The 14078-nt window shown below is 43.4% G+C and overlaps 2 protein-coding genes across 2 annotated transcripts; both read left to right on the top strand.

Moving 5' to 3' along the window:
- Positions 1-9274: 9274 nt before the first annotated feature.
- On the top strand, positions 9275-9841 carry LOC308427032 (large ribosomal subunit protein uL5-like; the record flags this gene model as incomplete). The annotated part of the gene is made up of 1 exon (XM_080925071.1): positions 9275-9841. The coding sequence occupies one exon, from the start codon at positions 9275-9277 to the stop codon at positions 9809-9811; it is 537 nt and encodes a 178-aa protein (XP_080781197.1). The 3' UTR covers positions 9812-9841.
- A 1905-nt stretch (positions 9842-11746) lies between these two features.
- LOC308427389 (uncharacterized protein) lies at positions 11747-13101 on the top strand (the record flags this gene model as incomplete). Its single annotated transcript, XM_080925528.1, has 2 exons — positions 11747-11785; positions 12769-13101. The coding sequence occupies 2 exons, from the start codon at positions 11747-11749 to the stop codon at positions 13099-13101; spliced, it is 372 nt and encodes a 123-aa protein (XP_080781654.1).
- Between the last annotated feature and the right edge of the window lie 977 nt (positions 13102-14078).

The following is a 14078-nucleotide window of genomic DNA, read 5'->3' as shown; positions in this document are numbered from 1 at the left end:
CTCCAGCCGGAAACAAGACCTGCCCTCGGTTGGACGCCCAGTTCACGTCATCAAGTGGCCCCGCCCACAGTGAGGAAGAAGGTGGAGCCAAGCGCTGAAGTAGAGGGCGGGCCTTTGGCTACTGGGGTTGCAGAGGCCACCAAGGGTTCAAGGCATGGGACCTCTAGGCTCCCTTGGAGCACTAGTGATCTGAGGAGACTGGAAGGTGCAGAGAGACATAGCTGGGAAGGACCTTGTGATTATGGAGGGATGGAATGCTTGCAAACTCAGAAGCAAACAGGCTATGTTGGGCAATTTAATAATCAATTATGATCAATTAGAATGAGGCTGGAGGATCATGAATTCAATGCTATCCTACGCTACATAGAGGTCCAGGCAAACAAAAAACAAACAAACAAACAAACAAACAAACAAAAAAGCCTATCTCCTCATCCCACCCTCTACCAGAAATTTCTCCTGCTTATTTCTTTCCCCCTTCCCCTCTCCCCTGCTGACTGAGGCAGCTGGCAATGTTCAGTCCACTACTTTCTCTCCCTGTCCTAGTGTAAAATAAGTAAGCTTCCAGATGCCTCTGGCTATACGCTCCTTCCTGTCTATAATAAAAGCCTTCTCCTCAACCACACCTTGGAGCAGTCATGTCCTCATTTTGTTGGGAACAAGCAAAAGAAACATATGCTAAATACTAACCAAGTCATTTTTTAGACTCCATTTACTCATATGGAGGAACTAAATTCAAGGTCTTAGGCCTTAGGGGAGCTGGGGACTTCCCTAGAGCTGAGCAGCTTCTGTGGTAAACAATTGTCTGAGTCCAGATGTTTATTCAAGTTTCAGAGACAAGCAAGCATACTAAAACCGCCAACAGCTGCCAGGAGCATGTCAGGCAGCAAAGGCCATGTCCCTTAGGAAACAGGAAGCCCACACTGTATTCTCTTCTTGCTGGAATCTAAAGGGCAAAGAAAAAGGAAACCATGTGAGTCCCAGGATCTGAGTTCAGAGGGAAGCCTATTCTAGGCTCTGGTATCCCAGGGCATGTGGTTAGAAACAGTACATAAGGTTGGAAAAGTGCACCCAAGAATGCTCCTGAACCTGTGAGTCGAGAAGAGACTCCAAAACATCTGGACCTCCTGTATGGAGCCATGACAGGACCTTAGAGAGTACTTACTGGTCCAGGGTGTATTGGACAGCTTTTCACATGATCTGTTACATAAAGACTGGGCCTGGAACAGCTTCCACTCTTCTTCTCCTAACTTGTTTCATTCTGTTATTCTCAAAGTTTCCAGCCCCTCTGTGGCCTCATCTGACCTCTTCCCATCACCATTCTGGTCATGCTGGTATGGCCGTATACAGAATCCTTAGGTGGCCCTGTGTGCTTCCCAGTAACTTTATGAGTGGGATTAACAGAGCAGTGTGTTTGCCTGCATTTGAGGCTACTGAGTAGTGTAATCCTTTTCTCCAAGACAGGGAACAAGAGGATTATTTGGGATGAGGAGGGTTTAGAAATGATGTCTTTACAGTTTGCTTATGGATGAAATGTGTAAACACCAACTAGAAAATCAGTTTCTCAGCTAAGGAGACCCCACATCTGACAAGAGGACCCAGCGAGCCTAGTTCAGAGTGTCTACTCAAGAGCTTTCAATTCCTAAGTCCATACTACAGTTATACAAAAGCCAGCATTCCTCTGGAACTTTTAAAGCAGGTTCTGCTCCACCAAAAAATGCCATTTCCTCATCACTGTGAGAAGGGACAATTGAATACCTGTGGAGTCTATGAGCAGCAAAGGGTGTGTGTGCTGGCCTCCAGACTCAGAACCAGCTGTTACAGAGTTCAGATTCCTGGCTCTTCTCACCCAGCCCCTTAGCTCAAATCCCTCCTCCCCATGACTCCCCATTCCCTTAGATACTGTCCTGGCTCTGTACTTTGCAGGCCCCTCGCTCTTGCTTCACTTTGTCTTTATCAACTTCAACCATTATGGTCATATCCGCCCTGCTGCCACATTCAATACACTTGTTTCTCTCTCACATCTGCACTTCTCCAGATTCTTTTTGTTGTTCTGTCTCATATCCACAGTAATAACCTTCTCAAGTATACACTGAAGTGAGCATGTCATGTGTGTATACATCAACCTGCCATCCTCCGTGTGTCCTGGGGACATGAAAATTGGTTTCCTTGAAAGTGAACTTGCACTAATCAATCCGGGCACATGATGCTTGACAAGGAAACAATAGCCTTAAGAAATACAATAACAGTAATTGTTTAACAAATAAGACCAGAGTGAACACAAATACCTATACAGACATTTCAGACACAACCTACACACACACACACACACACACACAGAGAGAGAGAGAGAGAGAGAGAGAGAGAGAGAGAGAGAGAGAGAGAGAAAGGGGTGTAAAGTACCACCCAGCTTATCTGTTACAATAACCAAATCTAAGATGAAAACCCCCCAAATGTCGGTAAGGACTCAGGCACCAGGAATCTCACTCAGTACCAGAGGAGATACACAATGGCAGGGCCACATTGAATGCTGGATTGTGATTTTGATCAGTATTAATTTACATTCCAGTCATTGCCCCCCTCAGTATCCTCTCCCTCTGTTCCTCACCCCATTCATCTCACTTGCCTCAGAGAGGTTGCCCATATCAGCATCCACTTTTGATAAGACCGTGTTGTCCACAAGTGCTTCCTAGACCTCCACACAATGAGTTAAATTCTTACATCCACATACAGCCCTGCACAAAGATGTAACTAGAGCTTTATTAAACACTGCCCAACCTTGAAAATAATCCAGATGCCTTTGGTACATAAGTAGAGGGCAGCCGATGAACGGGGAAAAAAGCATGGTCTGAGTGTCAGGAGCCATTTTGGACAGGCTGAAACTGCAGGATTACAGACCAAGGTAAAACTATGAATATAGGTCTGTTAGGGCAAGGACAGGGTATGAGGGTGTGAGGTTCTAACTGGATCTCTTCTGGGACTCCTTGAATGATACTCACAGAGGCGGTGATCGATGCAAAAGCAAGATCAGCTTTACCATTCCAACGTGTTGGGGTCACCTAACTTCGGTAGGGACACAACTTGGAGCAGACACTAACAGGGGATTATACACATTTGATAAGGTCAGAATTCAGACAAGTGGGGCAGAACTCAAACAATGGTAACTAAGCAGGGTGCAATGTATTATTTAGTGCAGCAAAGGAACCTTCAAAGTCACACAGGGTCACCGTACCCTTCGGGACTTTCCAAGGGGTGGGGGTCGGTTGGGAGTCATGGTTGGCTTTGTTTGACAGTTTGGCTTATAGCAGTTGCAGGAACTAAACTAGCTCTATTCTTCCTGGAAGGGAGGGGACTTTGAGCTGGGAGGTTTGTGGTTTAATTTTCCCACTGGCCTTAAATTGACCCCCAACTATGGCTGTTTTAGGGGAAAGGGTTGAATGATGAGGGAGTGCTGTGGGATTTCAGGGTAGTGGAATGGAGGGTAAGGATTCTCACACATTCCTCTAAGATGGTAGATATGTGCAATCAAGTGTGAGCCTTGATGTGAATTGTGGCCTTTGTGTGTTGGAATAATCATACTAATCCCCATCCGTTTAGGGTTGCCTAGACTGCCATCTAGCAAGCCTTAACTCTGGGAGAGATACACGCCCCCTTTTGTTATGCTAATTGGCCCAGTCACAAGCCTACTCCACACCTGGTCTTCCAGTTGCCCCAGGTTACAGACTTCACCCTAGGGGGTGACTCTTCTACCCAGCAGCTAGGGAATTTGCACACCTCCTCAGTAATTACCTGAGCTTATATACTGAGACTGGAGTCAGTCTTAAGAGACTGCAGCTCAAGATGGGGTAAAGCATTTCTAGTAACACGAATAATGGAGTTGTGTCTTTCTTTCAAACCCTTAGGCTTTCCCCGGTTCGGAGTAGCTGTTCAAGGTGCGGGCACCACAAACCTGGGAAGGAAGAAACGTGCTGAAGGGTTCACCCCACGCAAGAAGCCTGACAACAAGTGAGAACAGTGGGGTGGATTGGAGATGGAAACCACTAGCTCTAGTTTACGGTTGGTAGATCAGTTGGTGAATTTGCTTAAGCAACAGGGAACTAGAATCAAGGTAGAAACTGCAGAGGAATTTGTTGAAATATTAGAAGCTACCAACCCCTGGTTTATTCATGTGGGTAGCCTAAATAATTCTGATTGAGAACTAGTGAGAATAGACTTGCAAAAAGGATTAAGGAAAGAAGGATCAGCTGCACCCCCTTATGGCCACAATCTATGGCATTGGGATCCCGTCTCAACTTAGAGCAGATGGTTGTTTTTCCTAGAAAAATCTCTGACTGTGTTTACTGAGGTCTGCAGAAGACAAGGTGCTCATTTCCTAAACTTACAGGTAGAAAAAGTGAGAATTTTATCTGGTTTAAATATATAAGACGTATGGCCACTTCATGTTTGCTTTTCACTGGTTTTAAAAGGTATAAATATGGTGTGAATGTCTTGATCTTAGATTATTGGGTTACAAGCAATTGGGTGTGATGAAAAATTTGTTTGGTAACGTTTGTTTAAAACTAGTAACTTGGTCGGAGTCATCCTAAACAGGAACACGTGACATGAGACACGTGTTTTCTATATGTAAGGAAACAGTTTTCTATGGATACCCCAAACGTGGGACAATATTTTGAGTAATTCTTATTCTAGGAAACAAATTTAAAAGATACAATTAAAAATAATGAGGTATTTATAAGGAAAAGATGACGGGGCACCAATGAAAGGAAAAGTCGCTGAAAGGAAGAGTCACAGGGCACCAATGTTGTGAGAGGGTAACGATCGAGTCACGGCACCAATGTTAGGGGAAGGATGAAGAGAGTGGGGGGCACATGGCCCATGGAGGTGCGGTGAGGCCTGGGGGCAAGGGAGATGCCTCTGAGGGGCCCATGTTGGGAATTCCTTCCCTGAGGGACCAGCCACACAACAGTATAGTACGGAATAGTTTATTCAGGTCATGGGAGAGTTAAGAGGGTGGTAGAGACAGAGAGAGAGAAGTAGAAGAGTAGAGGCCGGCCATGAGCACGTGGGAGAGAGGGGGGAAGGGAAATGGGAGAGCAAGGCTGCAAGAGCACATGGGCAAGAGAGGCCAAGAGAGAGAGGAGGGGTCAAGCAGCTCCTTTTATAGTGTCAGGTCACTGGGGCGGAGCATACCTGGCTACTGCTGGGTAATTGAGGGGTGGGGTATACCTGGCTGTTACTAGGTAACTGAGAGGTGGGGTTTACAGAATCCCAACAGTATTAAAAGCTGCTTATATATAAGAACTTGCAGCCATGGGTTTTCTTACATAGGGAATTTAGCAGAGCCTAGCTTCCATTCCAAAAAATTATCATATATTGAAAAGATTGTTTTTTATACTATTTTTTTGCATCCTCATGATTGTAAAGGGCTTGATTTTGGCTTCTCTGCTTATGGTTTTAAAGAGTCCTTGAAGCAATGGGTATCATTGGAAAGCTTTGCCTCAGAGAATGGCTGATGGTCTTTTATTGTTTGTCCTGAATATCCTTAGTTTCTTCCTATACCACACACTGGTGTTTGCCTTCAAGGACTTGTACCTAACCCATTATGGCAAATAGATATTCCTCATATTTCTGGGTTAGAGAATTAAAATATTTACTTGAATATTAACACCTTTTCAGGCTGTCTAGTTGCAACTGCTTTAACTTTAGAAGCAACTAAAAGTGTATAGCCTCTGGACAACTGTGTTCTTAAGAGTAATGCTGATTCCATCTCTGATAGACAACTTGTAGCTGAAGCCAGAGATTATTTACAAAAGGTCTAAGAAGCATTAAAAGGGGCTCATTTAAATTGTATGGATTGTTCAATGCCTTTACAATTATTGGTATTCCATCTGATTATACTCCAACAAGAATATGCTGACAGCAAGGACCTGTTTTATGGGTACATTTACTAGCCTCACCTTCGAGAATTGTTGTTTCTTACCCCAAGCTGTTATTAATTTAATAATTTGAAGCACGAAAGTAGCAGTGCAGACCAGTAGAAAGAAGCCAGAAGTTATTGTTACACCTTATACTAAAGAGTACGTATGTTTTTAACATAAACCCATACACATTGGGCTGTACTTTTATCCAGTACTACTAGTGAACCTGATAACCACTATCTTACTAATAAATTGGCTCGGTTTTTTAAGGAGCATCCCATTGTGTTTCCTAAAGTGGTTTTCCTCTATCCCTCTTCCCCATGCCAGGTTAGTGTTTACAGATGGGTCTTCTAATGGCTTTGCTTCTGTAGTATCTGAAGAGATCCATGAGACCTACCAAGTAGCAGTTAAATCTGCTCAAACGGCTGAAATGATGGCTATGCAATTTGCTTTGCAGAGGTTTCCTGAAGGAGCCCATACTGCCCTTCCAGGACCTCTATGGAGGGGAAATCTGCTTGAAGATATGTACTCTTGCTCTCTTGCATTAGTTATAGAAGAATCTAATGTGGATAAAGCTAGGTAGATGCATACTAAATTTCATTTGAATGCAGGATCCTGACAATTTCATTGTAAAATTACAAAGGAGCAGTCTCTACGGACAGTCACTGAATGTCCCATGTGTGCAGAATTCATTCCTGTTCCTAATTTAGGAGTCAATCCTAGGGGACGGACTCCCAATAATAGTTGGCAAATGGATGTCACACATGTCCCTTCTTTAGGGAAATTATAATTTGTACATGTTTCAATTGATACTTATTCAGGGATGATATATGCATTTGCACATAGTGGTGAGAAATTAAAAGATGTCAAAAATAACTACCTGCAAGCTTTTGCATATATGAATGCTCCCAATTATGCTATAATTCATAAGACTGGAATTCCTTATAATCCTCAAGGACAAGCAATCATTAAATGTGTTCCTTGAATCATAAAGTTGTATTTGTCTAAAACAAATAAAGGGGGGGGGGGGAGCGTATCTCCTCTCATGTGCATCTATCCTTGATTTTATATATCTTAAATATTTTAAATGTAAATTCTAAAAGCCACTGTAGAGCATGCCCAGCTCAGCAGGGAATGGTGCAATAGAAAGACCTTGCGTCCCGTTTATGGCAAAGACTGGACCACATTTTTGACTAGAGCTTGAGGCTCTGTTTGTGTTTTCCGTCAGGATTCTGAGTCACCTGTCTGGGTCCCTGAGCGCTGTGTCTGCCCTGTGAAAACTGCACATTAGTACTATTGTTATTAACAAGGAGCTGGTTTCAATTGTTCTCAACAGGAATGTCATCCATGGAGCTTCTGGGGGATAAGTACTCTGCACACATGCACCTCGCAGGCGTTTTGCGCATGCGCAATGCACAGGCATTCTGCACAGGTGCTGTGCGTCAGCGCTCTATGCTTGAGAAATTTGTGGGCATTCTGTACTTAGCACCGGCTCTGCGCATCCGTTCTCCGCTTGCACGCTCTGCCTGGGCATTCTGCCCGCGCTCAATGCCCAAAATTTCTGCCCGTGTTTTGCGCCTGTACTTTGAGCAAGGCGCTCTGCACACAAACTATTTGTATGCGTTCTGCACACGCTACTTGCGGGCGTTCTGCCATGAGCACGCGCTCTCCCCGAGCTCTCTATCCACGCTCAACGCCGAGGCTCCCTGCCTGGACTCTGAGCCGGTGCTTGACACAGATGCTGTTTGCAGGCATTTTGTGAATGTGCTGTGCGAATTCGCTCTGCACAGGGGCTGTGGATAGGCGCTCTGCGTCCACGCAACTCACAGGCATTGCAAATACGCAAGTGCTCTTTGCCAGCACTCTCAGCCTGGGTGTCTGCCCGCGCTTTATGCTTGTGCTCCCCGGACTGACTATGAGCAGGCGCTCTACACACACGCTATTTTCAGGCTTTCTGCGCACAAGCACCTCGAGGGCATTCTGCTCCTGCGCACGCGCTCCACGCCCGCGTTCTGCACCCTTGCTCTTAGCCTGGGGTCTCTGCAAGTGCTCAATGCCAGGACATTTCGACCGTGTTAAATACCTGGACTCTAAGCAGGCACTCTGCACACAAACTATTTGCAGGCGTTATGCTGAAGCATTCTGAGCATGCGCTATGCACAGGTGTTCTTCGTGTGCACTATGCACAAGCATTCTGCTCTGGCTCTGTGGCTAGTCGTTCTGCGCATACACAACTTGCAGGCATTCTGCGCATGCGCACGCTCTCTCCGTTTGTGATCTCAGCCCATGCTCTCCGCTTGGGATCTCTGTTCACACTCAACGTCAAGGCTTTCTGCCCATGCTCCCCGCCCAGACTCTGAGTAGGTCCTCCGCATACACGCCATTTGCACCTGTTCTGCACATATGTTATGTGCAGGTGTAATGTGCAGGCGCTATGTGCAGGTGTTGTGGATACCCGCTCTGCACTGCTCTCAACGAAGGCGCTCTATGCCTATTTCTGCCCACGCTCAACACCGGGGCTTTCCACCCATGTTCTTCGCCCGGACTCTGAGCAGGCGCTACACACACACACACACACTATTTGCAGGCGATCTGCGCATGTTGCATGCACAGGCATTTGGCACAGACGCTGTGGGTAAGCGTTCAGCCCATGCGCTCCATGCTTGTGCTCTCCGGGGTCTCAGCCCACGCGCTCCATGCTTGTGCTCTCCGGGCTCTCAGCCCACGCTCAACACTGAGGCTTTCCAACTATGCTCTTTACCCAGACTCTGAGCAGGCACTCTGCACACATGCTATTTGCAAATGTTTCACACAGGTATTCTTTGTGTGTGCTATGCACAGGTGTTCTGCACAGGCGCTTTTAGTCCATGGTGATCTGATAGGATGCATGGGAGTATTTCAATCTTCTTGTATCTGTTGAGGCCTGTTTTGTGACCTACTACTATATAGTCAGTTTTGGAGAAGGTACCGTGACGTGCTGAGAAGAAAGCATATTCTTTTGTTTTTGTCTGTTAATTCCAGTTGGTTCATAACCTCTGCTAGTTTCACTGTGTCTCTGTTTAGTTTCTGTCTCCATGATCTGTCCATTGATGAGAGTGTGGTATTGAAGTCTCCCACTATTATTGTGTGTGGTGTAATACATACTTTGAGCTTTAGTATGATTTCTTTTACGAATGTGGGTGCCCTTGTATTTGGAGCATAGATGTTCAAGATTAAGAGTTCATCTTGATAATTTTTTTTTCTGTGATGAGTAAAAAGTGTTCTTCTTTATCTTTTTTGATGACTTTTGGTTGAAAATATATTTTATTTGATATTAGAATAGCTTTTTCAGTTTTCACTCTCTCTTCCTGTTCTCAACCATGGCACAAGATCAGGGTGAAAAGGAGAACCCCATGCGGGAACTTCGCATCCGCAAACTCTGCCTCAATATCTGTGTGGGGGAGAGCGGAGACAGACTGACCGGGGCAGCCAAGGTGTTGGAGCAGCTCACAGGCCAGACCCCTGTGTTTTCCAAAGCTAGATACACTGTCAGGTCCTTCGGCATCCGGAGAAATGAAAAAATTGCTGTTCACTGCACAGTCCGTGGAGCCAAAGCAGAGGAGATTCTGGAAAAAGGCCTGAAGGTGCGAGAGTACGAACTTCAGAAAAATAACTTCTCCGATACTGGAAACTTCGGGTTTGGGATTCAGGAGCACATCGACCTGGGCATCAAATATGACCCAAGTATTGGCATCTATGGCCTGGATTTCTATGTGGTGCTGGGTAGGCCAGGTTTCAGCATCGCAGACAAGAAGCGCAGAACAGGCTGCATTGGGGCGAAACACAGAATCAGCAAAGAGGAGGCCATGCGCTGGTTCCAGCAGAAGTATGATGGGATCATCCTTCCTGGCAAATAAATTTTATCCAAAAGACCAATAAAATTTTCTCAGAAATGCAAAAAAAAAAAAAAAAAAAAAAAAGCTTTTCCAGCTTGTTTCCTGGGCCCATTTGCTTGGAAGGTTTTTTTTCCCAGCGTTGTACTCTGAGGTAGTGCCTTTCATTGTGTCTGACATGAGTTTCTTTTATGCAGCAAAATGCAGGATCCTGTTTACGTATCCAGTCTGATAGTCTATGTCTTTTTATTGGGAAATTGAGTCCATTGATGTTAAGAGAAATTATGGAATAGTGATTTTTGTTTCCTGATATTTTTGTTGTTAGAGGTAGACTTATGTTTGTGTGCTTTTCTTCTTTTGATTTCCTTACATGATTTTTTTTTTTTTTTGGGAGGGTGAAGTTTCTTTTTTTGTGTTGAGTTTTTCCATCTATCATTCTTTGTAGGGCTGGAATTGTCAACAGATATTGTGTAAATATGTTTTTATCCTGGAATATTTTGGTTTCCTCCATCTATAATGATTGGGAGTTTTGCCGAATCTAGTAACCTGGGCTGGCATTTGTGTTCTCTTGGGTCTGTATGACGCCTGTCCACGATCTTCTAGCTTTCATAGTTTCTGTTGAGAAGTCTGGTGTAATTCTGATTGGTCTGCCTTTATATGTTACTTGTCCTTTTTCCCTTACAGCTTTTAGGATTCAGCTTTCTTTGTTTCAAATATTCAGTGTTATGACTATTATGTGTCAAGAGGAATTTTTTTTTTTTTTTGTGATTCAATTTATTTGGAGTTCTGTAGGTTCCCTATATATTCATGGTCATCTCGTACTTAAGGGCAGAGAAGTTTTCTTCTATGATTTGTTGAAGATATTTACTGTGCCTTTTAGTTGATATTCTTCGCCCTCTTTTACACCTATTATCCTTAGGTTTGGTCTTCTCATTGTGTCCTGAATCTCCTGGACATTTTGGATTAGGAGCTTTTTGGTTTTTTCATCTTCCCTGACTGTTTTGTCTATGTTTTCTATGTTGTCTTCAGCCCCTGAGATTCTCTTTTCCATCTCTTATAGTCTGTTGGTGATGCTTGCATCTGTGACTCCTGATTTCTTTCTTATGTTTTATATTCCTAGGTTTCTGTCTCTGTTTGTGATTTCTTTATTGTTTCTATTTCCATTTTCAATTAATCTGTTTGGTTGTGTTTTTCTCTAGTTCTTTGAGTGGTTTTTCCTGGTTCTCCTTTAATTGTTTAAGGGACTTAGTTATTCATGTGTTTCTCAAAGTTCTCCATCATCATCATGAAGTATGATTTCAAGTCTAAGTCTTGTTTCTCTGGTGTGCTTGGCAATCCACTACTTGCTGTTGTGAGAGAACTGGGTTCTGATGTTGCCAAGTTGTCTTGGTTTCCATTGCATAGGTTCTTTCACTTTCCTCTTGCCATCTTGTTGTCTGTGATTATAGGTGCCTCTGACCAGAGCCTGTCTCTCCTGTGGATCTGAGGGCTTGTAGGCTAAGGAAGGAAATTGCTTCTGGATGTTTGTCTCTTTGTGCTCAGGTCTCGAGTTCTGATTGCAGTGACTCTGTTCTGTCTCCATGGGCTCAGGTAGAAGAGCTCTTGCAAGACTTCTCCGGGGGCTCAGCTGTGTGCAGGCACGTCTTGAGTCTTGATGGCAGTTGCCTGTCCCTCTTGCTGGGCCAGAAAGGATCCAATCCCAGAGTGCACCACTCTAGCTGTCCTCCAGGGGCTTCAGGCTATCCTTCCCAAGGAGTTATATTTTAATACAATTTTGTATGTATTTTTATTGATAGAATGTCTACCAGAGCAATAGAATCTTATCAAATTAAGAAACTATGGTCCAGAGGGCAAGTGAGGCCAGATTCAAACCCTAAGTCTTGCCAACAGTCATAATATTTCCATGATCCCCTGTCAGCTGTTCTTAATAATGAAGGAAAAGTCTTCATTATTAGTATGATGGATACATTGTTTCAGAACGATGTTTGCATCAAGGCAGTAATTGTCATGCATTTTCATTCTGTCACTCTTCATAAAAACGCTTCTTAAATATTAGGGACATTTTCTTGGCAGAATGAACACTTTAAATATTTTGTAGAATAGAATTGAGCTCCTAGAACCTCAGGATCTTTGTTTCTTCACTCTTTTTATTTTTAATTCATTCCTCCAGACTCTCCAAAAACATCATTTGAATGCTCTGCCAGTCTAGGTTGCTACAAGGGAATGTAACAACAATGAGCAACAGTGAAGTGGGGGAATAGATGTTGTGTTATAGACACAAGACTTAATGTGTAACAGAACCACCAGAAATGAATGCCAGGTCCATTCCGAGGTTCACATAGCATGTGCTGTTGAATTAGACTTGACGGATGCATAGATATTCATCCAGTGAGAAAGGATTTAGAGTCAAAGAGCTTTGTGTAGAAGGGCTCAGTGTTCTTAAATTGATTGATGTGATCAAAAAGAAACCTTTACCCTGAGATTGACCAAAGTGGCAATAAGAAGTGAGGACCATATCACAGAGGACCTACTCCTGTCATATGTGAAGTTCCTATGACTCCGGAGTTACTGTAATCTAAATGAGAGATCGGGGCCTCCATCTTGGTACTGAGCCATGATGTATGTAAGAGATACAAAGATAGAGTTATAGAATGATACCAGCTGAGCCTTATCCAGGGTCCTCAGTCTGTGGAGCGTCAAACTAATTGGGAGACAACTGACAACCAAGAGATGGGGAAGTTGGTAGTTAGCCAATTTCTTCTCTGACTCACGATTTCCTGAGATTAAAATTTAAGTGACCCAGGGGCAATTCAAAAATTTTAAGTGCCCTGCTAATGTTTATAGGTTTAGGTTTCCATATAGGATAGTGTGAATGCAATCAAAACTTAAAAACCACTTTTAGAGAGGGTCATATGGTCGGAGGCAGACATGGAAGGACTGGGAAATCAGCGTGATCATGATGTATGATATGAAATCCTCAGAGTCAGCAAAATGTTGTGTTAAAAAACTTTTCATGCAACAAATCTAAAAAAAAAAATCAAAATAAAATTCAAGGGGCTGAAGGGGATGCTAAAGGAGACAAAGCCGAGGTAAAGGACGAGCCACAGAGAAGATCTGCAAGGTTGACTGCTAAACCTGCTCCTCCAAAGCCTGAGCCCAAGCCTAAAAAGGCCCCAGAAAAAAAGGGAGAGAAAGTACCCAAGGGGAAGAAGGGGAAAGCCAATGCCGGGAAGGATGCGAATAATCCTGCAGAAAATGGAGATGCCAAAACAAACCAGGCACAGAAAGCTGAAGGTGCTGGAGATGCCAAGTGATGTGTGGGCATTTTTGATAACTGTGTACTTCTGTTGACTGTACAGTTTGAAATACTATTTTTTATCAAGTTTTATAAAAATGCAGAATTTTGTTTTACTTTTTATTAGCACACAGAACTCTTCATTGGGGGGGGGGGTGTGGAAAGGATCATGTGTCACTAACAAAAATATCACCCAAGCTGGACTGAGGACAGAAAACCTCTTTCCTTGATAATTTTGAAAGGCTCCTGATCCTGCATAGGTGGATACCAAGGCACAAAATGTCATGTGGTTTGGAAAACTCTAAATTCATTTTTATAAACTCTTTCCCCTGTGTACCATGAACGTAGACATAATTCCTGTAAAACCAGAGACCTATTGAAACCTGACCCCCAAAATTGGTTTTCTAGTCTATTGGACAATGTGGACTTTTCAGTGATTTCATCAAGTGTTCTCAGAAGAGCAATGGTTCCTTTTATAAAAGACTGTGGATCTTCAGATTGAAAATTCTGCCATGTTCATTTCCTGAAAGTCAGGGTTGGCTTGTGAAAAGTTGTTAAACAACATCCTTAATGTGAAATGTCAACCCTCACTCTAAGCTACTTTCCCCTTTTCGAAGCAGTGAATGAAGGTTTCATTTGGGTTTTACAGTGGCTTTCTGATTTCGATAGTCTGTACAAGAAGGGAATTTGGAAGTTCTTCTATATTGTTGATTGTCTGCCCATGTCCTGCCTGAATACCATGATTGTTTATGAAAAGTATCTTTAATAAAGCTGGCGACAGTTTTTAAAAAGTTGCTACTACATAAATAACCTCATTTGTCTACTTCTACATCAACATCCGTTTTACACTTTTCAAAATGGACAAAGTCTCTTACCCACCCTGTCACCTAGTCATTGAACTTATTTTTTTATTCTTTTAGTGTTATCACTACTACAGTGTTGCCTGAAGTGTTCCCAAAAGACCATGTGTTAAAGTATTGGCCCTTAACTCAGGCT

The sequence above is a fragment of the Micromys minutus genome (genome assembly GCF_963924665.1).
Source record: "Micromys minutus genome assembly, chromosome: 11".
In the NCBI taxonomy this organism is placed as follows: domain Eukaryota; kingdom Metazoa; phylum Chordata; class Mammalia; order Rodentia; family Muridae; genus Micromys; species Micromys minutus.
The sequence above is the reverse complement of the archived record's forward strand: the minus strand, read 5'-3'. Positions and strand labels throughout refer to the sequence as shown.